This window comes from Mustela lutreola, chromosome 4 (assembly GCF_030435805.1).
Source record: "Mustela lutreola isolate mMusLut2 chromosome 4, mMusLut2.pri, whole genome shotgun sequence".
Lineage (NCBI taxonomy): Eukaryota > Metazoa > Chordata > Mammalia > Carnivora > Mustelidae > Mustela > Mustela lutreola.
This window is the reverse complement of record NC_081293.1, coordinates 132,220,467-132,247,564: the sequence shown is the minus strand read 5'-3', so window position 1 is coordinate 132,247,564 and position 27,098 is coordinate 132,220,467. Positions and strand designations below refer to the sequence as shown.

Genomic DNA, 27,098 nt, shown 5'->3' with positions numbered 1-27,098 from the left:
GTCACAGCCTGTGGGGCATGAATCAGCCTCCCCAGCTTCACGCAGGCATGCTCCGCCCCTGTCCGGGGTCCGAAGGACAATCACCCTACATAAAGCAGGCACCCACCGCATCGGCACCCAGGCTGCCTGGAGACTGGACCTTGTGCACCCTCTTCCTGCCTGCACATTCAAGAAACGCCTCGCCCTGAGGGCCACTCAAACAGGACAGCATGGACTTTATCACCGACTTAGGGGTTACACTTGTGTGGTTGGTCCTGTTGATGAGCGGGCGGGGAGTCAATGCTCAGAGCTCTCCAGGTACTGCCCTTTCCAGGGACCCCTCCTCTTTGCGCCGGGCTTTTGCCCTGGGGTAAGCAGGGGTGGTGCTGCAACTGTGGGGTTCCGGACTGCACCCGCTCTCTCTGCCCTGCTCTCTCTGCCCGCTCTCCCCAGACCCCTGTCGCACAGGACGTCTGGGAGCCGCGGGAAGATATACTCCTGCAGAAGTTTGTACTTTTCTCTCTGCAACAACCCTTGTGCGGGGAAGCAGAGGGACAGAAGTCCTCGGGAAGCCTCTACCTTCCCGGAGACGTGGCAGGCCTCCTTCCCTCTCTCAGGCACTCCTTCTGCTCCTCCAGAAGGAAACAATGCCGACATCTGCCTCCTACCCCCTGACGAGGGGATCTGCCGAGCCCTGTTTCGCCGTTACTACTATGACAGGTTGACACAGACCTGCCGCCAGTTCTTCTATGGAGGCTGCGAGGGCAATGCCAACAATTTCAGAACTTTGGAGGACTGCAATGAAGCTTGCTGGAGGATAGACAGTAAGTGGCCTTGCTCAAGCTCAGATCTCCTCGCTGCTAGTAACTTAATTTCCCAGATCCCATTTTCTACAGTAAGTTTTAGCCTTTATTTTCTCAAACATTAAGTAAGGCTCGCTTATTATTTCCAGAAAGTAATCCCATGTTTACACTGGCTAACAAATTTCTCTCCTAAGTGGCATTTATCATAATTCAGGGTCTGTGCAGGCTCAGAGCAAGAGTTCATCGTAGGGCATAATAATGCAGGGGTGTGATGTATTGGGTACCACATAAGTACTTTTCTTTATCCTTAGTTCTAAACCCATGTGTTTTTTTTTTATGCCTCCTGGAGAGCCCTGTTTCCTCCTGTCGGTTATCCATCAATCTGACAAACTTTTCAGCAGATTTTATTGTTAAGATGTGATTTAGCTAACTGTAACTTTTCCTTTTGTCCCCTGACACCCAAACTTGTTTTGGGTTAGTACAGGGATATAGTAGAGATCCATGATCATGGTTTCTATTTCATTTTAATCATATTTATTATATCTGGTAAGGCCAGTAACAAAACATGGGACTTCGCCATTCAAGGAACTAAGCCAAAGAAAAATGTGTATGTATTCCTATGAATAAGTCTGATTAACTTCCTATGTAGAAAAATCAGAACACCCTGAGAGAACAGAAAGACTTTCCACTGTATTTGGCTGACTCGGGTCTGAGGCTGCTACTTTAAAAAAAAAAAAAAAAGAGCTAAATAACTGGATGAAAGAAAAGTCTTCTGGGGATTTACTATCCCGGTACTAAATGTGATACCGTTTTCTCCCCAGTTGTTTCTGAAAATGCAGTAAAGTTCTGAAGTAATGCTAAGGAAGTATTACTTACTAATTACTTCAGTAACTTATTAATTAGTAATACTGAAAGTAAGTAATACTAAGTATTACTAAAGCTAATTTTTGACTAGCATTTTTTATGCCCTCCTTTTCCTAGAAGTTCCTCATAGATGCAGGTTGGAAGTCAGTAAGGGGCAGTGTGGAGTACGCACAGGAAAGTACTTCTTCAACCTAAGTTCCATGACATGTGAAAAATTCATATCTGGCGAGTGTCCCAACAATAAGAACAGTTTCCCGGACAAGGATACTTGTATGGCCTACTGTGCACCAAAGAAAAGTAAATACTATTTTTATGGGGTTTCTGTTTCATTTAAGATTTTAGGATGGAAGAAAAGTAATACTTTGATGTGTAATTACATGCCTTGTGTTCTGATGATTTCACATATAGTAGGGTATCAAACCTACTATATATATATATATAGTATTATTATTATTACCCCATTTACATACGAGAGTACAGGCTACCAGAAGTTAATGACTTGCCAAGTTCTCAGGGCTAGGAAGTCACAAAGCTGTGCATGATTTAAGTTTTTGCTTCCTGTTTGGGATTGTTTCTTTAGGATTATTTCTCATCTTCTCAGTTTACATATAAAAATTACAGTATTCTGGGGGCGCCTGGGTGGCTCAGTCTGTTAAGCATTCAACTCTTGATTTAGGGTCAGGTCATGATCTCAGGCTCCTGGGATCATGCCCCAAGCATGGAGATTAAGTTTTCTCTCTCCCTTTCCTCTGCCCTCTTCACTCTCTCTTGCTCTCTCTCTCAAAATAAATAATACCGTTAGGGAACCTGGGTGGCTCAGTTTGGCTCAGGTTTTGATCCCAGAATCCTGCATCGGGCTCCCAGCTCCCCGAGGAGTCTGCTTCTCCCTCTGACCTTCCTCCCTCTCATACTCTCTTTCAATGCCTCTCTCTCAAATAAACAAATAAAATCTTAAAAAAAAAAAAAAAAAGGAGAAATCTTAAAAAAGAAATCACAGTATTCTGAATGCCATGAATTCAGGTTTATATGGAATCACTTGTGTATAGGATGTAGTAGAACATATCCAGACCTCAGATGGTGAATCTTGAAAATTTCTGTCTAAGGTTTTTGGTTAGATTTCTGTAACCTTTAGTAATTGCAAAGTGTAGGACAAAGACCTCTCCATCCTTCTTTTTTCTGCTCCTATTTCTTACCTACATCCCCCCCCCACCTCCTCAGTCCCTGAAATAACAGGTTACTTGGGCAATATTTCTGTAGAGAGAGGCAATACAGGCATTCTCCCTAGGCATAGCAGAGACACACATACAGAAAGACACATAAATTTAACAAACAAGGAAAACTTGCTCTGGAAGAGATTTGAGGAAGCTCTATAATTGTCCTGTACGCAGAATCTCGAGTTAATGAGAAGATGGTTTTGTTGCTTGTGTTTCCTTAAATGTTTTATATAAAGAAAAATGTTCCAATGACTACTTGGGAATTACATAAATGTATACTTAATTAATGATGGAAGGAGAACTGATGAAAACGTTTAAAATAAATCTACCAACACAAGGAAGTTTACTAAAGCATGTCATACATCAACCCTTGAAACACAACCAATTTCTACTTGACCGTATCTGCTTTTTGGGTTTAATTTCTTAACACATTCAAATGATACAAGGACATAACTTCAGAAGAAATTCTCTCCAGTTTATAAAAATTTTAGAATTAACAAACTAGAGCATGCAAGCTTTCTTGAAAATTGAGACACACTTTTTAAATGGTTTGGTATGATATTCTGAATTCAGAATGAAGTTTCAGTAATTAATTTTGGTATTATTACATTTCTAATTTTGTTTTCCCTTTCATCAAGGTCCATCATTTTGCTACAGTCCAAAAGATGGGGGCGAATGCTCTGGTAATGTAACTCGCTATTATTTTAATCCAAGACACAAAGCCTGTGAGGCCTTCACCTATACTGGCTGTGGAGGGAATGACAATAACTTTGATAACATAGAGGACTGCACACGTGTTTGCCTAAAAGGTAGTAGATTTTTTCTTATTCAATTTTTAAATTAACTTTATAAATAATTCATTAGCAAAATTATATTTTTATGTATCTGTTGTCCTAATAGCCATTTCTCTGGAAGAGATTTGAGGAAATCTCTTATGTATCCGTTGTCCTAATTGCCATTTCTAGACCATTTCTATGTAAATGGCACTTTAGTACCAGTCAGTTTTGTTAAATACTTGTAGTGGCTAGCTTCAACAGGTAGTAGCTGTATCCTTGCATTTTAAAGGTAGAAAGTTATTAACTTGAGTGGATAGTGAGTAAAACTGACTTTATAATCATTAAAAATAGTTGAGGTGAGTGTGTAAGCATATTGGAAATGTTGATTTAAAGTGAGTCTATGGACTGGAGATATGTGATATTTTTATTTTGTTGACTTTAGCTAGAAAGAAAGAAGGAAAAGAATGAGAAGATACCCGACACTATTTTGCCCATGGAAGATAACTAACTTGGAAGAAGTAATTTTAACCTTTTCCCCTGTATGTCATCTTGTGGATGCTACTGGCTCTGTGGTTATATCTGAAGAATAATATGGTGATACAGGGAAATGAATCATTAATGATTTATACATCAGTTTTTATTGCTACAGGTTACTTTTTCATGTATTTTTACACATAACCAGCTGCTATTCAAATGTGAATCGATTATTTTTAATTTACCATTCACCTATATTTTAATGTAGTTGAATTGCTGCTGTGCCTAAGATATAAAAGCAAATAATGACTCACTCATTTCTTGGAGTTGTTCTTCCTGATTTCAGCAGTGATCATAACTGAAAAGAAAAGACGATATAGTCATGTTCTCTTAACACATATGATCATAAAAAGGACCAGCAAATACATTTTATTCTGCATTTAAAAGTTGGATTATATTTTAGGTCCAAGGAAACAAACTTGCAGATTTACCAACAGTTTAGAAAATATTACAAGTGCTATTATATAGACATCACTAACTTTTATATCTACTGTGTCACTTAGAGGATAATAAGATAACTTTTGAATAAAAAGTTGGTAAATTGATTAAAATCTGAAATGCTTTCTTCCAGGATAAAATTCTCACCTCTTTTCATCTACCTTTCCACCCATCCATCCCCACTCACATTATGTATTTCTTTATACATAATAGATCTTCATTACTTCCAAAGACATAATAGACAAAACACTAAAATTGTTAGAGCTTTTGAACTGAATATTCAAGGCATTTACTTAAATTAACCACAGACTATACATGAATTTGATAATTTAAATTCTACTAATGAATTATTCTTGATAAATATGATCATTCCAGTTAAACAGTTTTTTCTTTCCACTGTAATAAAAATGTTTTAAAAAATTCCTACATTTTCATGGTAAGGTCCATATATTTAAAAGTATACCCCCCAATCTAGCAAACTTATAAGTGCATTTGCATTTTGCTTGAGCAATCCCTCTTTTAAAAATCTATCTCGAAGGTATTGTGAGAAAAATACAAAATGGTATAATCCTGAGGGCATTCATTGATGTATTATTTAGAAAAACCAATAACAGGAAATAAACCAGATAATCATAACCAGGGGATTAAAGATATGAATGTAAAAATAAACAAAATACCTATATATGGATATCATCTGATCCTCAGAATACATTTTTAAAAAGGGTCTAGAGCAACATGAATAAATACACACATTACAGAGGACATAACAATATTAAAATAGTTACCTTTAGCAGGAAGGGGAAAACAGGATGGGACAGGCATTTATGTGAATGTACCTCATTATATGGCTGTGATATTAGACCATGTAAACATTTTATATAATAAGAAAACAAAATATAAAGAATAGAAAGCATTCCTTGTACAACTGGAAACAAACCAAAACAACTCAACCCAAATGAATAACAAATAATGGCCTAACTGCAGAAATCTGTAATTATTTCTGGTGACTTTCAAAGCCAGTATTTTGACTCTCTTTTAAGGGATATAATCTAAGGGTCAAGTAAATTCTGAAGAAATCTGAAAATGCATTTAGTAATCTTTTTTTTTTTTTTAAAGATTTTATTTATTTGGCAGAGAGAGACACAGTGAGAGAGGGAACACAAGCAGGGGGAGTGGGAGAGGGAGAAGCAGGCTTCCCGCTGAGCAGGGAGCCCGATATGGGGCTCTATCCCAGGACCGACACTTAACCAACTGAGCCACCCAAGCACCCATGCATTTAGTAGTCTTATTATTAACACTGATATTTTTATTTTGAACTTAACACAGAATGCTACATTTTACTATATATTCTGTATGAATATATAAGAATTTATTTCTTTAGAAGTCAAGATTTTTAGTGTTAAGTGAAAAAGTATGGAAATTAAGAAATTAATCTCTTTCGATTTTAAATTGGAATATAAGTATTAGCATGAAATCAAAATTTATTTTCTCTTTGGGAAAAAAAAAAAGTATTTTCCACCCTCCCACTGAAATATCCTTGAAGCAATGACAATTCAGTAGCAGTAAGTGTACCTCCCATTCACACGGTGGTCTCTAAATATGATTTCTCAGTAGAAGGAACCAGGGAACCAGGGTTCTTAGGAGAAATCACTGAATCCAGGTCTGGAAGAGGAAATACATAAGATGAACCTGGGCCATCTTATTCCAGAGAATAAGGAAGCTATTTGAATCATGTCACAAAAACAGGAGAGTAACATTAAGGGCCTTTCAGTGATCTAAAATAGGGTGATATGAACATAAAAACAAATAATGACTGGAATATATATGAATATATTAAAATGAATACAGAATGAGTTAATAATTACACACCTCCTTGGTCACTTTTGGAGGTTGTTAGGGAACTCTCTCATTACTTTGAAAAATGATAAATTAAAAGAAAGAATAAAGCATTTATTCTATTTTGTTTATCCTTAAAATTTTGCCAGGAAACTAAATAGTGTATGAAAGTCATTCACAGAGAATCTCAATCACACACACACACTGAAATGTTAGAAGGGAGCTCTCATGAAAGTATACATCTGGACAATGATCATCCTTGGATGCTGAAATCAAGACATGAAAGGTTGATGCAGGAATTAGGCTATGTCTCTGAATCCATGGATAATTTTAACATTAATAAAAATGTGCCACCAGACATTATTTACTTCTTGATATGATGCAGTAAGTATTACACACCTACTCCCCATGAAGGACTCTTGAAGAAAGAAAAAGGAAAACAATGAAGTTAACCAAACCTTTAGATCTTACTATCATATTGCCAGATCATGAGGTGATACTGGGGATGAAGGCACAATTTACAAGAAACCAGGGAAGGTCAATCAGCCAAATCCATAATGTTGGACACTGTATAGGACAGATACGTTAGGTTCTCCAAGAAACTACTGACATTTTTAAAAGGAGTGGGAGGAGGAATGCTTTTATAGCTTTTATATGGGATGTAACCAAAAAGCAGCATTAACATTAAAAGGTTTTGGTTGAGTAAGGCCTGCATTTGGACTACTTTTGGTGGGTTTTGAGAATGATCGTAGCCGAAGGATCTTATGTGCTCGGGGACTGTCCAGTGAGTGATTTGGAGCCTTTGAGAATTCTGGGGGTTCTTGGTTTATAGGGAAGTTTGATTTGGTACTTGCTGCCTTTAACTTCCCTGCAGCCAAAGCCCTCAGGGGGATTGCTCACCCTACATTCAGTGTACAGCTGTAGCTCTCTGTTCAGGTTGGGTAGGAATTCGAGCCTTCAGAAAACAACTTTCTAATACCCCAAATGTCTGCCATTTTATTTTAATGAGGAAATATATAAACCTGGCATAGGTCATCCTGCCATCTAAGGGAAATTCCTTCTTGCCACAGCCAGTCTGAAGACAAGTCACTGCTGTGGTTTCACCAGACAGACTGATTAAAAGGAATGTCTCATTGTGGGACACAAAAAAAGACACACAAAAATGGGCTGGCTTTTAATAAAATAGCCTTTTATTGAGAAAAAAAATTACTCTGGACCACCACTCATTCCTCCTCTAGGCACACACACTGTCACATGTTGAAACCCAGAAACTGCAATGGAGCCTTTCAGATTGCTTGGATCACAGTATCTCCAAGTATACATGCTCTCTGCCAACAATCTTGGAGACATTTATTTAATGATATTATTCAGTAAGAGAATGTCCTCTGGAGTGTCTGCCCATGTATTATTATAGTGGCTGCACAAGCTTATCTTTATAGGCTTCATATTTCTAGTAAAATATAGGTCTTGTGAGAAAACAAGCAAAGGTAGAAAAGTGAGAAAACAAGCAAAGGTAGAAAAGTACAGCTTATAGTTTTAAGATATTCTTTGTCTAGATATTCTGTTTTAAGACTAGAATGGAGGCAAGCAAATGAAGGAATTGGAATCATCCCAAAGCATTTCTCCCTTCACTCTGTATTCAATTTGTCACCAAGTATATGTATTCAAGTCTATGGTAATGCTGCTATCTTATTCCAGGAAAATTAAAACATTGTCCCAAGTTGCCCTTCTGCCTCTTTGCTCCCTATCCAGTCATCCACACTGATGCCACAGTATCAGGTTACTCCTTTTAAAACTCTTCAGTGGTTCCCACTGAATCTTCATGTTAACTGTCCAAGCTCCTAGTGTGCCATTTAAGACTTCTTACAAGTGGACCATGACATTCCTCTCCAGATTTATCTCCCCCATTCTACCATCACCTATAAGCTACAATTCAGTTGAACTAAATTATGGTCAATTTCCAAAGTATGTCATATTATTTTGGGTTTTTGTTGTTGTTGTTGTTGTTGTTGTTGTTTTGTTTTTGTTTTTTGTATCGTAGTGAACAAATTTTGTGCATGAGAACAATCCAGGGAGTCAGGCATATGGCAGGTTACTATGCCTCATGCCCAGGAGTTTTGATTTAGTTGGTTTGAGTTGGCAAAGATGTACATTACAATGACTCCAGCTGATGAGGAGGTATACATGTGTCATACTTTGAGGAACACTATTTTATGCCCTTGTAAGTTTTTTTTTCCTTTTCCTTTGAAACAAATATCTTTCCTTCCTAACCTCTTGACAAGCTGAATCTTCTGGACCTACCTCAAGTAGGTTTAATCATTTGCCCTGTGGGCTTGGCTGTATCTAGTACAGCTTCCTGGTTGCACTAATACAGCATATAGTTATTTTCCAAGGAGTTTTATTGTTAGGATGTTCAAGTTTTTCATGCAAAATTAGTAGATTATATTTTGATTTTAAAATGTGTCATTATACATATTGTATACTATATAAAAAATTAAAAGTATATAAAAGGATAAAAATTAAAATGATCCAGAATTTCAGCACTAGGTGATTATCAACCACATTTCTGTTTCTTTGAAGTGGAAGTAGCTTAGTCAAGAGGTATAAACATGCTAATGGTCTCAGTATATACTTACCAATTACATTACAAAATTATATCAGTTTATCACCATCTAAGAATAAGAATATATGCAAATGCCCAACACACTGGGTTTTAAATGAACAGAAAAACAAATCCCTCTTTGTCATAATAAAATGGTATCTCATCATTACTGTAATTGATATTTCCAGGATTGTTGCTAAGGTTGAACCTTTAAAAATTTTATGTTTTCTTTCACTAAATGTTAATACTTCCCTTTAAACTTAGCTTAAAATTTTTAACATAAAAATAGAGCTTACATTATACAATTTAATTTTAATCATGAAAGTTTTCAAATATACAGAAAAGTACAGAAAACTATATAATCAACCTACTTTAAAAAAACATGATAGGAGTTTCCCAAGTCTGTTTCAGGTGCTTTTTCTATTTTAACAGAGCTCAAGACTCAAAATGCACCTCTTTCTTATTTCCCCTCACTTTCATGAGAAGCAACTGCTTTCCTGATGTTGGAGTGTATACTTTCTGTGCATATTTTAATGCTTGTATTATAAATATAATAACCCAGAGCAATATGAAGTATTATTCTATGTGTTTTAAAGTTACTTATATGGTGTCAAACCGTGTGTATCCATTGCCATCATGCCTTTTCACTCTTAAGTTTTGGACATACTCTATAAATCTATCTTGTTTCATGAAGATCTGCCACATTTATTTTCTGGTATTCCATTACATAAATATAGCACAGTGCGTTCATTTCCCTGTTGATGGATATTTAATTTAGTCCCAAATTTTGGTTATAACAAATAATAATATTTATATACATTGCTCATTGAACATATATGTGTATGTGAAAGTGAAATTGCTAAAGACGGATTCATTAGAGCTACTATATTTTGCCAAATTGCTCTCCAAATATTTGTAGTCATCAATGTCTAAGAATTTATATTTCAAGTTTTTTACAACATTGTGCATTACTCAGGTCTTTATTGCCATTCATATAAGTGAGAATTTGTACTTCATTACTGCTCTCATTTTTACTTTCTTGATTAGTAATGGGATTGAGATTTTTTTTTTAATGTTTTCTTGGCTATTCTCCTTCTTATATAAATTGCCACTTTATACTCCTTTCTCACTTTTCCATTTGGCTCTGTGTCTTTTATTGTTAACTTACGTATTTTTTTAGGCATCCTGAGTAAGAATTCCTTGTTAGTTATATGAATTACAGATACTTTCTTCCAGTTTGTGGAAAAAGTGATGTTATTTGGTTTTTCCTCTGCCTGTTGGATTATGATCTTACATTATTGCATGAAATGTGAGAAAGCCGCATTAATTTAGTAGTTTCTCAACTCTTAAATTGATTATGTGACCTTGTTACAGGAAAGCTCAGAGTATGATAGTTGTGGCAAAGTCCAGTAGATCAGGAGATACTTCCTCAGTAAAACACAGTAACATTTGAACAAAGAGGTAAGAAAGGTTTTATGTGCAATAATAAATATTACATTGAATATAAAAAGCAGTATTAGAAGAAATATTGGCTAAGAATTTATCCAAACTCATTAAAATACATATGACTATACATTCAAAAAGCTCTATATATCCCAAACAGAACAGAAAACTAAACAAACAAAACACAACTGGGCACATCATAGGCAATCTTCTGCAAGCTAAAAACAGACTGACAATCTTTGTATACCTAGAAAAACAGACATAATACTTCCAAATAAGCATCAAAAAGACTAATGACGGACATTTCAACAGGAACTATGGAAGTCAGAAAATGAAAGATTAACATTTGAAAGCACTAAAGGAAAACAAACAAACCCGCAAACTGATAGTTTATATCCAGTAAAAAATCCCTCAAAATCGAAGGAGAAGTAAAGATGTTTACAGTTAAACACAGCTGAGAGAACTTGTTGCCAGCAGATCTCCACTACAAGAAACATTTCTGGGAGTTCTGAAGGAAAATGATCCCAGATGGAAGCACATAACTGCAAAATGGAATGAGAGCACTTGAAGATGTAAACATGGAAAACTAGAAATGAGCCTGGAGTGGGAACGTGACCCATGGATGGTATGCTGCCGCCAGGTTGCAGTGAGCTGCACCAGAAGGTGACCTTGGGGATGACCCGCTGCCTAGAATCTTCCCCAGGTGTGACAGAAGTCACTACTATAGAAAAGCCACCTGCCAAGTGTCATAGGATTTCCTCAGGGGAACAAAAACAATAACCATGTGCTACCTGAGAATGTGATGCATATTTATCTGATGACCAGTGGCCTGCACATGACATGGAATGTGAAGCTGGATGAGCACACTATTCCACTGGGCAGCATGGCAAGTGACTGCATCGCAAACCTGACTCAACCCAACCAGTCTTCTGAGTATTCAACCCCCTAGTGCACCAACTCTGGCAGACCTGGAAGTTGATGCACCTGAAGCTGGTGAGAACCAGCGAGAAAAAACTCACTTTGATTCTCCCAGTGTGGTTTTTGAGCAGGATCCTTGCAATATGAATGAGGAGGTTTGCCTCATCTACAAAAGAGGAAAACTAACATTCATGAGACCCTGAGATCTGGTTCCTGGATAGAGCATTATCCTGCATTTTCTCACAAATACCTTTACCACTTACTCTCGCCTTATTATCATGCACCTGGGCTTGCCGCAATGGTAATATGCCTTCCCCAGCTATGGCATTAGTTCACAGGCCAAAAATTGGTTCAACATGTATAAACCTATCACCTACAACCCAAACCTCCTTGCAGAAGAGACCAATTCCTTTGCGAACAAGCTGGATCCCAGAAAAGTATTCAAAAGCAAGAAAAACACCTTACTCCCTAAAAACAAAGGGCTTATCCAGCCTGCAGGTGGCCAGAAAGGGCCCTCAGGTCCTCCCTCCTCCTCTAAATCCTCTTTTAGCCCTGGAAACCCTGTCCAAAAATGAGCATCCCCACCAGCCCCACGGTGATGATTTCCATGCACAGATGGCCCAAGCCTCAGATTCTGCATGTGGCACCACAGGCCTTTTCCTATATAAGTGAAGCCAAATCCTAGGCCTTTTACTCCCACTGTCATTAGCCAGGAGTTCAAGGGCATAGTCAGGTCTCCCTTATCCTTTCCCAGCCCCTGCCTCTGAAAACTGTGGAGAGGGGCACCTCGTTGGCTTAGTCATTAAATGCCTGCCTTCGGCTTAGGGCATGAGCCCAGGGTCCTGGGATAGAGACCTGCATCGGGCTCCCTACTGTGTGGCAGGAAGCCTGCTTATCCCTCTCCCACTCCCCCTGCTTGTGTTCTTTCTCTTGCTGTGTCTCTTTCTGTCAAATAAATAAATAAAATCTTAAAAAAAAAAAAAGTTGAAAGCTGTGGAGAGTTTCAGAACTTGTTTAAGTAACTAAGTAGATCTGTTAAGAACTTTCCTCTCTTTCCACCCCCAACCCTCTACACCCTTCAGCGTGATTAGAGAAATCACCCAGAAAAACCATTGGTTTTGAGCCATGAGGCATTAACTGTGCTGTTCAACTGGTAACCACTGGCCACCCATGGCTATTTAAACTATATTAAAAGTTCAGTTCCTCAACTACATTAGCTAGTGTTAACCACTTATGTGGCTAGTAGATTCTATATTAGACAACACAGACCTAATTGAACATTTCCATCATCACAGAAAGTTGTGTTGGGCAGCACTGCATTAGAATATTTTCATACTGCCCTTTCTCAGTTTGTTTTTGTTAGAGAATGGAGATTCCTTAACCTGATGGTTCATAATGTTCCATAAAATTCTTAAAGATACAATCGTATATGTTCTTTTTATTTTTATTTTAAGGAATTCTTACTCTACTCGTTTTTCAGTTTCCTGTAGTTTGTTTTTTCCAGTAAATAACAGAACAAAACAAAAACCTACAAAATTATAAATGAACATTCTGTTTAAAACCATTAACTATTATATCTTATGCATATAAAATCTTATATTTAAAATATAGGAAATTGATGGCACCAAAGGTGTTTTGGTTAATGGAATTAAACTATTTTAGTTTCTTGTATGCTTTGGGAAGTATTATAACTCACCATGTAGAATTCATATGGTGATATTAAGAGTAATCAATGAAATAACAAATAAATATATATATATATATATATATATATATCTAGAAAACCAATAGAGGAAAGAAGGAATAAAAAACGGAACGATGATTAATCCAAAGGAAGGCCAGAAAAGAGAAATGAAGAAACAAAAATGAAACAATTAGAAAACCATGATAAGATGGTTGACTTAATCTCAAACATCTCAGTCACAGTAAATGACTAAGTACTCCAGTTAAAGGGAGAATGGCCAGATTAGATTAACAAACAAACAAAAAAAAACAAATAAAAATTTAAAATCTAATGCAATACTATTTACAGGAGACATACTTTATATATAGTTACAAATATCTGAAAGCAGAAAAAGGTGAAAACACGTAACATGCAATGAAAAATCAAAATAAAGCTGTTGTAGCTTATCAATAGAAGAGAAAGAAGACTGACAAGAGTAAACAAAGTGTATGAGGAACATTTCACAGTAATAAAAGGTTAACTTAATCAACAGGAGGAAATAACAATTATAAATGTTTACACATCTATTAAAAAGCTTAATACTTTGAAGAAAAAGCATAACTAAAAAGAGAAATACAAATCTTGTAATTTGATATTTTAAAACTTTTTAGTAAATGAACAAGAAAAAATACAAGACCTAGGAAATTTAAACAACTGAATGAACATTACACCCAACCTAATCAGAATAAACATTTTCAAGTGCATTTGAAATATTTAACAAATGGACCATTTGCTAATCTAAGTAGGTAATGTACATAGGTACATTCCAAGGAATTGGAATCCTAAGGAGTATATTCTTTGAATACAAGAGAAACTAGAAATCAACATAAGATTATTGGAAAGTCTCTAAGTGTTTTGAAATTAAACACACACTACTATATAACAGATGTGTCAAAAAAATCACAATGAATTATATTTTAAATTGAATGAAAAAAATCTGACATATCAGAAATTCTGAGATGCATTTAAAATGGTGGCCAAAGGGAAATTTTTAGCTCTAAATTAGTATATTGAGAACAAGGGTTGAAAATCAAGGTTCCAATCTACTATTTCGAGAAACTAGAAAATTAACTATGAATTAAACATATTTAAATATTCCTTTAAAAGTAGAAGGAAGTTAATAAAGATAACAGTAATTAAAATTTCAAAAAGCAGACATAATTTTTAAAAAAATATTCTATTTATTTATTTATTTATTTATTTATTTGAAAGAGAACAAGAGCAAGAATGAGAGAATGAGAGAGAGAGAAAGCACGTACCAGCAGGGGGAATGGCAGAGGGAGAGGGAGAAGCAGCAGCAGAACCCAAAGCAGATGCGGGGCTAGATCCCAGGACCCTGGGGTCATAACCTGAGCTAAAGACAGACACTTAACTGTTTGAGCCACCAAGGCACCCCAAAAAGCAGACATAATTTTAAAGAAAATAAACACAGGAAAAATTTTTTCTCAATAAAGATTAATGAAGTATTTTGTTAATAGCAAGATAGTAAAGAAAGATAAAGGATAGAAATTATCAATATCATAAGTAATAAAACCCAGATATTACAAATCCTAAAGATACTGAAAACAGAATTAATGTTTATTAACAAATTAATACTAATAAATTTTATAAGTTAGATAAAATAAGCAGATACCTTTAAAACCACGTATGACAAAACATGAATAACTCTATCATTTGAGGAGTCCAGGGCAAAATGAGGAGTTTCTTTGTTCAAAAATTAATAAAAAATTTAAAGATGGTGACAATAAAGCATTAAATTATGTGTAAGACATTTATAAGTGGATATGACTTCATAGGCTCTATGCCCATGAAGCTGGCCTTGCTTCCAAAACTGGCATAAAAATAGAAATTCTGATCATTCCTATACCCATTAAAGAAACTAAAGCCACAATTTTCAGCTTTCCAGAGATTTAACATGGAATAATCTCAATTAGCAAAATCACTTCCAGCAAATAATTAAAATAGAACACTTCATATTTTTTGTTTCTCAATAGGTAATAATTGGTATTGCATTGCAAAGAAGAAAAATTACAAGCCAATTTCTTCCTTGTGAATAGATGCACAAAACTTGAACATATATTATCAAATCAAATCCAGCAATATATAATACTTTATGACTAAGTGAAGTGTATTTCAGTGGCATAAGATAGTTTTCAACATAAGAAAAATCAATAATTGTAACTGACCACATTAACAAAATAAGTGACAAAAATCATACAATCATCTAAAGAGATGCAGAGAAGGCATTTGATAAAATTGAATGTCAATTCAATGACAATGATGAAAAAAAATAATCTCAACAAATAGGAATAGAAGAGATCCTCTTTCATCTGCAAAGCATGTCTACAAAAACCTATGGTTAACATGGTAACTAATAACGAAATATTGAACATTTTCCCTATGAGGGTGGAATAAGACAAATTGGTCCAATGCCATCAAGTCTATTCAAGTTTTATTGGAACTCCCAAACACTGTAAAAACTCAAGAGAAGAACATAAATTCTATAAAGACTGGATAGAAAAAAGTAAAACCATCATAATTTTCAGTAACATATTTGAGTATCTAGAAAATATAAAGGAGCCTACAAATGATTAGAATTTATAAGTGAAGTTAACAAGGTCACTGGATACAAGATCAATATTAAAAATAAATTGTATTTCTACATTCCAGGAATAAGGAATTAGAAAATGAGATATAGAGTTACATATAGGAGTTTCCAAGAAATTAGATGCTTAGGAATAAATGTAACACGACTGAAAACTACAGCCATTGCTAAGAAAAATTAAAGAAGACCTAAATAAACAGTGATGAATCAATTGGATACCCATTGGGGGGAAAAAATGAATCTGAACCCCTATCTTATGCTGTAAACAAAAATCAACTGGAAATAGGGCATACACTGAAATGTGAATGGTAAGCTATAAAGCTCTCAGGAAAAAATGTAGGAGAATACCATCAGGACCTTGGGGTAGTTAAAGGATATAGGAATGAAAAACACACTATAAAAGATAAGTGGTGAATTGGTGAACTTTATAAAAATTAAGATGTTCTATTCATCAAAAGAGATTTTACAAATAAAAAGTAAACCGAACACTGGAAAAAGTTATTTTTAGTGCATATATCACACAAACAACACATATGCAAGCTATAAAAAAATTCTAACATATCAATAGGGAAAAAGCAATAAAAAAATAATGGGACAGAAATATCAACAGACTCTGTATAAAAAAGAATGTACAAATTGCAGGTAAGCATATGAAAAGGCGATCAACAGAATTAGCCATCAGGAATACATTTGAAAGCCATAATAAAATACTACTACACACCCACAAGCCTGACTAAAATTAAAAGAACTAAGAATATCTAGTGTTGGCAAGGATGTATTGGAACTCTGGCTATCATACATTGCTGGAAGGAGTGTAAACTGATAGAATCATTTTGGGCAATTCTTTGGCAGAATCTACTAATGCTGCTCATGTGTGTACCCATATTACCCATCAATTATACTTCTAAGTATGCATGCAACAGAAATATTGCATATGCCTATCAAAAGCTGTGTAAAAAGTGGTCATTTTACATTTATTCATAATAGTACGAATCTAGAAACATTTCAATTGTCCAACTTGATAGTGAATAAATAATACCAAACTGTCTAATGGTATATAGATGGTACCTAGTAATGGGGGGAAAAAAACCAACACAACTACTAAACACATTATATCTAGCAGATATAATATTGAGGCAAAAAACATATATATTGTCTAGTTTCATTTATTCATGGTCAAGAATAGGCTAAACGAATCTATTGTGATAAAGATCAGAAGTGTAGTTACTCTTTATTTTGATAAAGGTCAGAAGAAAGTGTATTGGCCTTAAAAGGAAATGAGGTAGACTTCTGGGCTGGTGATAATAGTCTATATCTCAATCTGGATGGTGGTTATGTAGGGAAATAAATTAGTAAAAAATGACTTTTTTGTACTTCCCTGTGTGTTAAAACTCAGTTTCAAAAAGCATTCAAACTTGAGATTTGCAAGATGAGAAGTTAGAACCGATTCCAAGGGCTTTTGTTGTTGTTGTTCGGTTTGTTTTTTATTTTTGGCCTACAATTTGGAAGGATAGCATTGTCATTAATTGAGATAGGGAATGGTATGGATGGAACATTTATTATAAGTTAGATTGAAAGTTCACGTTAGGCATACTGAGTTTGAAATACCTATTAGATCTCCAATTCAATGTGTACTTGGTAATAGAGGCCTGGTGTTTAGGAGCAAACTGTCTAATGGTATATAGATGACATTTTTAGCCTTTAGACTGGATGCCATCACGAAAGGAATAAAGTAGATAGCAAATATTAGCAAGGATGGATCTCTGGTGTGCTGTCATGTCAAAGAGTGGGAAGAAGGGAAATGCAATGCAAGGTAATGGAAACTGAGAAGGTGCAACTGAGTGTTATGTCCTAGAAACCAAATAATGAAAGTGTATCAAGGAGATGAACATGATTAGCTTCATTAGATGTCATTCATAAGTAAGAGGAGCAATGAGAATTGAATATTAGTTAGCAATATGGATACTACTGATGACCTTAGAAAAAGCAGTTTTAAGTGACATAGAGGGAATGCAAATCTGAATGGAGTAAATCTGAAAGACATGTGTTTCAAGGAGTTGTAATGCAAAGGAGAGTGAGGGAAAAGTTATGCCACCCAGAAATGGGATGTAGCATTTTCCTTTTTTTATATGTTAGGAGAAATGACAGATATGTATATGCTGAGGGGAATGATCTAATAAAGAACTGATACAGGAAATAAAGAAAATTTGACAAAGCTGTATTTTTGGGTAGGCAACAGCAGACGGGATTTAGAGCACAAGGGGGGAGATTTGTCTCCAACTGGCTCGTGGGTAATTGATCTGGAGTAACATACAGAAAAGCAAAGTATGTGAGTGCAGATACTTGTAAGTGAGGAAATATGCTGTGGTTGTAGTCTGTGGAAGTTCTCTTCCAGTTGCTTAATTTTCTCAGTAAGGAAGCATATCATCAGCTGGAAGTGAGGAAAGGAGAGGAAGTTTAAGTGGTTTCAGGAAAGTACAAAAGATAAGCAATGGTCCTCCAAGAGAAGAGGGGGGTGGCTAGACTTTGACATGCATCTTGATGGTCTGATAGCATTCATGGCTCACCTGAAGTGTGTGGTCATGAATATGGTTTTGAATTTTTCTACAGTTATTACCAGCTCATGGGGTTTATATAAAGCAAGAGGAGAGATTAAACTGAGTAGTGATTTTTTTGGAAGTTAGCACAACACTCAGTTTCACAGGATAGAGTTATGGAACTGAGAGAAGAACAGATGCAGGATATATGGAAGGGCACGACTATAACTACTATCTATGAAACTTAAAATAGATGAAGAAAGGAGAAAAAAGCATTAAGTGGAGAAAGAGGGAAGTGTGGTAGGATCAGTTGACTCAGTCTATTGTAAATTGCTGTTGAAATATATTGCTGGGAAGGAAGATAATAAGGATTAGAACAGAAATAATCGATGTAGAAACTAAACAACAACAACAACAGAACAGATCAATGAAACCAGAAGCTGTTTCTTTGAAAAAAAATCAATAAAATTGATAAGTCTGGCTAGAGGCTGAAAAAAAGAGAAAGAACTCAAATAAATAAAATCAAAATAAAATCACAAATGAGAGAGGAGAAATAACAACCAACACCACACAAGTACAATCATAAGAAATTATTATGAAAAACTATATGCTGGGGCACCTTGGTGGCACAGCTGGTTGAGCATCCAACTCTTGGTTTCAGTCCAAGTTGTGTCCTAATAGTTGTAAGATCAAGCCCCAAGTCAGGCTTAGCATGGAGTCTGCTTGAGAGTCTCTTTCTTGCCCTCTCCCTCTGCCCTTCCTGCTCACGCTCTCTCTCTCTCTCAAATAAATAATCATAAAAAAGGAGAGAAAAGCTATATGCCAACAAATTGGACAACTTCTTAGAAGAAATGGATAAGTTCATATAAACATATAATCTATCAAAATTGAAATGGGAAGAAATAGAAAATTTGAACAGAACTAATAACAATATCCAGCAAGGAAACTGAGTCAGTAATCAAGAAAGTCCCCAAAAAACAAAAGTTCAGGATCAGATGGCTTTACAGGTTAATTCTACCAAACATTTAAAGAAGGTTTAACTCCTGCACTTCTTTAAACTATTCCAAAAATAAGAAAAGGAAGGAAAACTTTGAAATTGATTCTGTGAGAACAGCTTTACTTTAATACCAAAACCTGATGAAAAAAAAAAAAAAAAACAACACTAAAAAAGGGAACTACAGGTCAATATCTTTGATGAACAAAAATGTAAAAATTCTCAATAAAATACTAGCAAACCAAATTGAACAATATTATTTAAAAAAATTATTCACCACAATCAAATGGGATTTATTCCTAGGTTGTTAGGGTGGTTCAATATTTGCAAATCAATCAGTGTGATCCATCACATTAATAAGAGAAAAGATAAGAACCATAGGATCATTTCAATTAGATGCAGAAAAAGTATTTGACAAAGCATAACATCCATTCATGATAAAAATTCACAATAAAGTATGTTAAGAAGGAACATACCTCAACACAATAAAGGCCATCTGTGAAAACCCCACAGCAAATATCATCCTTAAAGAACTGAGAAACTTTCCTATAAGGTCAGGTACAAGACACGATGTCTACTCTCACCACTTTTATTCCACATGGTACTTAGAGTCCTAGTCACAGCAATCAAACAACAAAAAGAAATAAAAGCTATCCAAATCGGTAAGAAAGAAGTAAAACTTTTACTGTTTGCAGATGATACTGCAAATAGGAAACCCAAAAGACTACCAAAAACTCCTAGAACTGGTAGATGAATTTGATAAAGTCACAGGATACAAAATCAATGTACAGAAATCTATTGCATTTCTATACACCAATATTGAAACAGCAAAAGAGAATTAAGAAAACAATCCTATTTACAATTGCACACAAATTTATAAGATACCTAGGAATAAACTTACCCAAAGAGGTGAAAGACCTGTATTCTGAAACTATAGAACACTGATGCAAGACACTGAAGGCTACTCAGAGAAGTTGGAAAATGGAAAGACATTCCATGCTCATGGATTGGAAGAACAAATATTGTTAAAATGTCTATACTACCTAAAGCAATTTACACATTTAATGCAATCCCCATCAAAATACTAACAGCATTTTTCAGAGAACAAACAATTCTAAAATTTGTGTGGAACCACAAAAGACCCCGAATAGCCAAAGCAACCCTGAAAAAGAAAAGCAAAGTGGGAGGCATCACAATTCCAAACGTCAAGTTATAATACAAAGCTGGAGCGATCAAAACAGTTTGATATTGGCACAAAAAGAGACACACAGATCAGTAGAACAGCATATAAAATTCAGAAGTAAACCCACAATTATATGGTCAATTAATCTTTGACAAAGCAGGAAAGAATATGCAATGGGGAAAAGACAGTCTCTTTAATCCATGGTGTTGGGAAAACTGGACAGCAACATGCAGAAGAATGAAATCAGACCACTTTCTTAAACTGTACACAAAAATAATTTGCAAAAATTCAAGATGGACTAAAGACCTAAACATGAGACCCAAAACCATAAAAATTCTAGAAGACTACACAGGCAGTAACTTTTTGACAGCAGCTGTAGCAACATTTTCTAGATAGGTCTCCTGAGGTAAGGGGAACAAAGCAAAAATGGACTATTGGGACTTCATCAAAATAAAAACCCTCTGCACAATGAAGGAAACAATCAACAAAACTAAAAGACAACTGAAGGAATGGGAGAAGATATTTGCAAATGACATATCCAAAAAGGGTTAGTATCCAATATACATAAGGAACTTCAAAGCTAAACAAAAAACCACAATAATCTAAACCAAAATAATAATTCAAAATAGGCAGAATAGACATTTCCCCAAAGGAGACACACAGATGGCCAAAAGATATTCATCATCATTTATCATCAGGGAAATGCAAATCAAAACTATAATGAGATAACCCCCTCACCTGTCAGAATGATTAAAATCAACAACATAAAAAACAACAGGAGTTGGCAAGGATGTGGAGAGAGGAACCTTTGTGTACTGCAGGGCATGCAAACTGGAGCAGCCGTTCTGGAGAACAGTACGGAGATTCCTCAAAAAAGTAAAATTAGATTCACCTTATGACGCAACAATTACATCACCGGGTATTTACCAAAAGAATATAAGAAAACTAATTCAAAGGGATATATATGCACTCTTATGTTTATAGCAGCATTATTTACAATAGCCAAATTACGGAAGCAGCCCAAGTGTTTATCACCAGATGAACAGATAAAGAAGAGGAGGTATAAACATACACAATGGAATAATATTAAGTCAGCAAAACAAACGAAATCTTGCCATTTGCAACTACTTGGATGGAGCTAGAGAGTACAATGTTAGGCGAAAATAAGTCAGAGAAAGCCAAATACCACATGATTTCACTAATATGTGGAATTTAAGAAAGAAAACAAAAGAATGAGATAAAAAAGAGACAAACCAAAAAACCAGACTCATAACTATGGAGAACAAACTGATGGTTACCAGAGGGGAGAGGGGTGAGGAATGGGTTAAGTAGGTTATGGGAATTAAGGAGTGTCATTGTCATGATGAGCACAGGGTGATGTATGGAAGTGTTGAATCACTAGATCGTACACCTGAAACAAATAGAACACTGTAAGCTAACTGGAATTAAAATAAAAGCTTGAAAAAAAAGAAATATATTGCTGGTATTTTCCCCTGACAATTTTTTTGCCTGAAGCCCCAGAAGGTTTTTAATCTAAGAGCCTATTAACTTTACCAGGTAATGTACCATAATTGACCAAAATTTAAATTTCATAGTGTTTTTCTTGTTGTGACAAATATTTATACACATATGCTACTTGCCTTGCTTGTTTTCTGTATCTAGAGTTTTTCTTTTGAATACTTTTCTCTCTTTCCCTCTCTTGTATTTTGTCTATGTTCTCTTGGCTCTTTTCACTCCTTATTCAAATGTTCCTTATTTTACTACTGGAGCTATTTTCTGTTGAATAGTTTGTAACTCTCTTTATTTCTAAAATGCCCCCCCCCCCACAATTTCTTTCCTGAGTTTGGCCAGTTCTATTTTTTCCAACTTTCTCCATTTTGTCATTTCTATTCTTTCTTATTCTTATTCAAGCCATTTCTTATTTTTTCTGTCTTTGTTTTTATGGTGTATTCTCTAATCTGCCATTTCTAGTTTAGTTTTATGGTCTTCATACCTGAGTCCTGAGTTACAATTTTTCTCTGCTACATTTTTAGGAATATTTTCACCCAATGAAAAATTACATCTTCCTTTCTTTATATTATAGCCTAATGAGGATGTTGTCTGACTTTCTGATCACTTTTTTTTTTTTTAAAGATTTTATTTATTTATTTGACAGACAGAGATCACAAGCAGGCAGAGAGGCAGGCTGAAAGAGAGAGAGGAAGAAGCAGGCTCCCTGCCCAGCAGAGAGCCCGATGTGGGACTCGATCCCAGGACCCCGGGATCATGACCCGAGCCGAAGGCAGCGGCCCAACCCACTGAGCCACCCAGGCGCCCCCTGATCACTTTTTATATGTCTTGGATTCTCCTAAGTCAGCAACCACCCACATCCCTATGGTGAACTATGAGGGGTCTGGGTACTTATTAGGTTTCTTAGTTCAAGAACATACTCTTCTGTTGGTACTCAGAAGTATAAAGTCTGCAGTAAATGAGAACCTTTTTGCATGATGATGTGTCTTCTACTTTCTGTGACTCTTTTACTTTCTGAGATTCTTGCTTTCCATCGTTTTCTTCCTTCCTCCATTCACTGTCAGATCATCAAAGAAGATCTAATTTGGGCTGTCACACTGCCAACCTAAGCACTGCCTTCTCCAGATTGCCACCTCTGGTTCTACAACTTCCTACCTCTTCTCTCTCCCAACTCCTTCCATGGCTGTGGCTTTGATCCATGGGGCCTCAGACTCCCGTTGAGGTAAAGCCCTCTTTTGTTGGGGGGGGGGGGTAACATTATCATATTTCACCAACTGCAGGATCATACTACACAGTTTTCCTGCTTAATCTTCATATTATTTTCCCCAGTTATAAGTACGTGAACATTTGTGTGTTCCCTTTCTCTTAATTTTGCTCTATATGTGAGTTGTGAGTGGAATTACCAGATCTCTTTATGGATCTGTACAGTCCCCTTTGGAGTGTAAATCAAATCATCCACCTTCGGAGGGTGTGTGGAGACATTACTATTACTATTTAAGTATCCAGGATGATCCTAGGGAAATCTGAAGTCCAAAACATTATGTTAAAACTAAAATAATATTTTAAATTTAAAAAAAACCATAGATTATTTTCCTTTTCTCCTTTTTAAATCTACTTTTTTATATTCATATCGCTTAATGCTTGCAGAATATAAATTATATGTTGACACTACCTTCAGAGCCTAAGATCCTTAACCCATGAATGCTTTTGTAACTTTAGCTTATTTAGCATTTGATGCTAATAGATTTTTCAGCAAAGACATAAATTGATGTAGTCCTAGACTAGAGCTTTGCATTAGAGGCCAGCAGTTCCCTTCTGAGACTAAAATGGAGGTTAATCTTCTATTAATCTTACATGTTTTGCTTAGACAATTCTTTTGATATTTGATACTGAAGAGGTCTGCCCTTTGTTCTTAGCCATCCTCTTCAGGAAATTTCTCATCTGAATCACAGCACTATAATTCTCATGACAAACTGATATTCTGCATTGTGTTTTAAAGCTAATCTTTTCAGGTAACTTTTACTTGTAAAACATGGTTTTTGTTTTTGCTTTTGTTTTTGTTTTTTACAAGAATAAAAAAATCGTGGAGTTGTTCAGCTGTAATTTTTTAATATATTCTTAGTCCTTTTATATTCCTTGAATTTACTGGAGCTAGATGAATGATGGTATATCACCAGTTTAATTATTACCTGCTAAAAACAAACTTTTGTCTCAAATATATTCTACAATTTTAAGTGAACAACCAAAGCTATTTACAACTTTTTAACAAATATCCTGTCTATAATAAAATATGGTAAAATGTTATTTTTTAAAATCAACCTTTTATATGTAAATGTCACTTCTCATAACTAATAATCAAGACTAGCTTAATATTAAGTGTTATGCTTCAAGGAGACAATTATCTTTTAAATCAGGATATTTCTAAGTTGAGTTAATAGTCCCAAGACATATTAAAGTATTTAACTACTAAAGGCCAGGTATTTATTCTTCTTTAAAAATGGACAAATGGCTATTTCTTGACTTTCTTTTCTAAGGCTTTGTGTAAATTTTTATAATAATATTGCAGTGTTTTATTTCTTTTTAAAAGTAATTTCTTCACTATTTGGATATGTTTGTTCTTTAATTTTAGAATCTGCTTTGCATCTTAAAAATAATCCCATACCATTAAGTGGATTTGCATAATATATACATAAATAACATAAAGGGTACAGTTACGGTCATATTTCCATCTTCTTTATTTTATCAAATCATATTATGATGTTTTTCTAGAACCTACCATCAACACAGGTGGAAGGTCCAACACCAATCTATGAAAATTCTTTCCCTTAACTTGGGATAATTTAAGATTATTGGGAGCTGACAAACTTCTTCAGTCACATATGATAGCTCTAGACATTCAACTTTAAGAGTCAGGGAGAAGTCGCCTCCCTGTCCACAGTACCTATTTATCCTTTTATGGAACAGGACGGACTGTCAGCAAACATCTGCACTCTGCTATGCTTCTTTGGGGTGTAATGGGGTTATTTTGCTTAGCCACTTGACCAAATCAACTGCTCCTACAAAGGACGTAGGCACCCCTTGAATCCATATCCTGCTTACTAATGTTGGAGTCAGGAATATTCCTTACTCAGCCACACCCAGGCCTTACTGACTCACAGTCACCTTCTTTGGAAGGTGTTCCCTAAAGGTGTTATGTGAAAAGAATCAGGCATGTTTCAATTGGTATGTGTGTAACCCTTGCCCTTTCGCCTGTGCCAGTAATTCCTCAGGATTCCATAATTTATTACACTCTATGGAAATAAAAGGCTAAAAAATTATTTCCTGTAATGTAATCTAACATTCCAAAAATAGCTACTATAAATCCATGGATCTCACTTCCTTTTAGGGAAGACAATCCTAATATCAACCCCTGTTTCTTTCAAAGATGAGCTACATTGACTATCTTAAAGATGAAGATCTTTCCTTTGGATCTTTTTTGTTAGGTGTTATATTAGAATAACAAAGGAAAAAACCCATTCCTTAGTGCATCATGATTCATTTAAATCTTTTTTATTTAAAATTGTTTCCATTTTAAAAAAAGTTTTGTTGTTTGTATTAGTGGAAATGTTTTAAAAAACATATACTCTAACTCATAATTATTATTAAATAGAAAAGCTATGATTTGGGGACCAGTTATTTTCTGATTAATCAAATATTAAATCTTTTTTAACCAAAATAATATAACAGATGAGTTTTAAAGTTTTTCCACAGAGTGAATCATAAAATTTGCAAATAATAATTATATCTCCTGTTGCCAATAACTAAACAACTTATTCTTTTCCTTGCCTTGTTGCATTGGCTAACATTTTCAGAAATAGTGATACATAATAGTGAGGAAAGTACTTTTGTTCATTTCTGACTTTTATCAATATACCTTTTGTGTTTTATAGTTAATGATGCCATTGACTACAGGTTTGAAATTAGTATTATTTATCAGATTATTATTTAATCATTTTTCTCATTTACTAGATTTTCCTTATATCAAGAATACATCATGGATCTAGTTATACAGATATTCAGCATGTAAATATGACATTTTTCTTTGATATGACAGATTATCTAATAGATTGAAACAGGGTCTCCTACTACTCCACCATCTTGCCCCTCCTCCTAATAGATATATCAATATAGGCTTATTTATAAATTCTAAAACATAAGCCTTATATGAATAGTAAAACTTAAATGTCATGCTGAATTCAATTTGATAATTTTTTTAAAAGATTTTATTTATTTGTTTGACACAGAGAGAGAGAGAGAGAGACAGAACAAGCGTGGGAGCAACAGAGAGAGAGAGAGGGAGAAGCAGGCTCCCTGAGCAGGCTCAACAGGGAGCCTGACATGGGGCTTGATCCCAGGACCCTGGGATCATGAGCTGCGCTGAAGGCAGATGCTTAACTGACTGAGCCACTCAGGCACCCCAATTGGATCATTTTTATAAACATTTGGTCTAAATTCTGTTTTTCTAATGCTCTGTCATATTTTGGCATTATTATACCAGACCAAAAAAAAATGTTCTAAAATATTCTATTGTTTTTCTGTGCTATGGTTTTTAAAACCACATTATACGGTTTATTTATTTATTTATTTTGGTTTTTGGAGGATTTTAATAACTCATACCTTAAATTGTCTAAGCCTAGCACTCTGTTAAAGGAAGTTCTTTGACTTTTTCTATTTTATTTATGACTTTTAATTTACTCAAGCTTTCTGTATCTTCTTGGGTTGTTTTAGTAATCAAAATTTTCCTATAAAGTAATATTACCATCTAATCAAAGCAAGACTCAACCAATTTTAAGTACTGGTTATCATTTAAACAACATTCTTTGAAAAAGACACAGTTAAGTTAGTTGTCAGCAATAAAAAGTTAACTAGAAAATCACTTTTGTTTGGAAATTTAGGAAAACACTCATGGATCAGAAAGAAATCATTTTAAATTAGAAAATATTTTGAAATGAATAATGATGAAAATATTACTTATCAAAATATTACTTACTTAGGAAAAAAAGGTTAGTATTGAATTCATGTGTTAGAAAATATGAAAGGCTTAACAAGTTGAGCATCCAAATTAAGGATTGAGGATTGGTGTCAAAGTAATCTTGAGAGA

At 35.0% G+C, this 27,098-nt stretch overlaps 1 protein-coding gene and 1 pseudogene across 3 annotated transcripts; both read left to right on the top strand.

Moving 5' to 3' along the window:
* Positions 1-6: 6 nt before the first annotated feature.
* Positions 7-10,896, top strand: LOC131829382 (tissue factor pathway inhibitor 2-like). 3 transcript variants are annotated; one of them, XM_059171134.1, is made up of 5 exons: positions 7-297; positions 618-803; positions 1,764-1,943; positions 3,499-3,669; positions 4,083-4,427. In XM_059171134.1, exons 1-5 carry the CDS (start codon positions 210-212, stop codon positions 4,142-4,144), a joined length of 687 nt encoding a protein of 228 aa, XP_059027117.1. In that variant the 5' UTR covers positions 7-209; the 3' UTR covers positions 4,145-4,427. The 3 variants fall into 3 exon arrangements, with proteins under 3 accessions (XP_059027117.1, XP_059027120.1, XP_059027118.1); XM_059171137.1 differs by lacking the exon at positions 4,083-4,427 and adding an exon at positions 10,802-10,896 and having other exon boundaries at positions 8-297; XM_059171135.1 differs by having other exon boundaries at positions 14-297; positions 4,079-4,427.
* Positions 10,897-11,107: 211 nt separating this feature from the next.
* On the top strand, positions 11,108-11,982 carry LOC131829381 (tubulin polyglutamylase complex subunit 2-like; annotated as a pseudogene).
* The last annotated feature ends 15,116 nt before the right edge of the window (positions 11,983-27,098 follow it).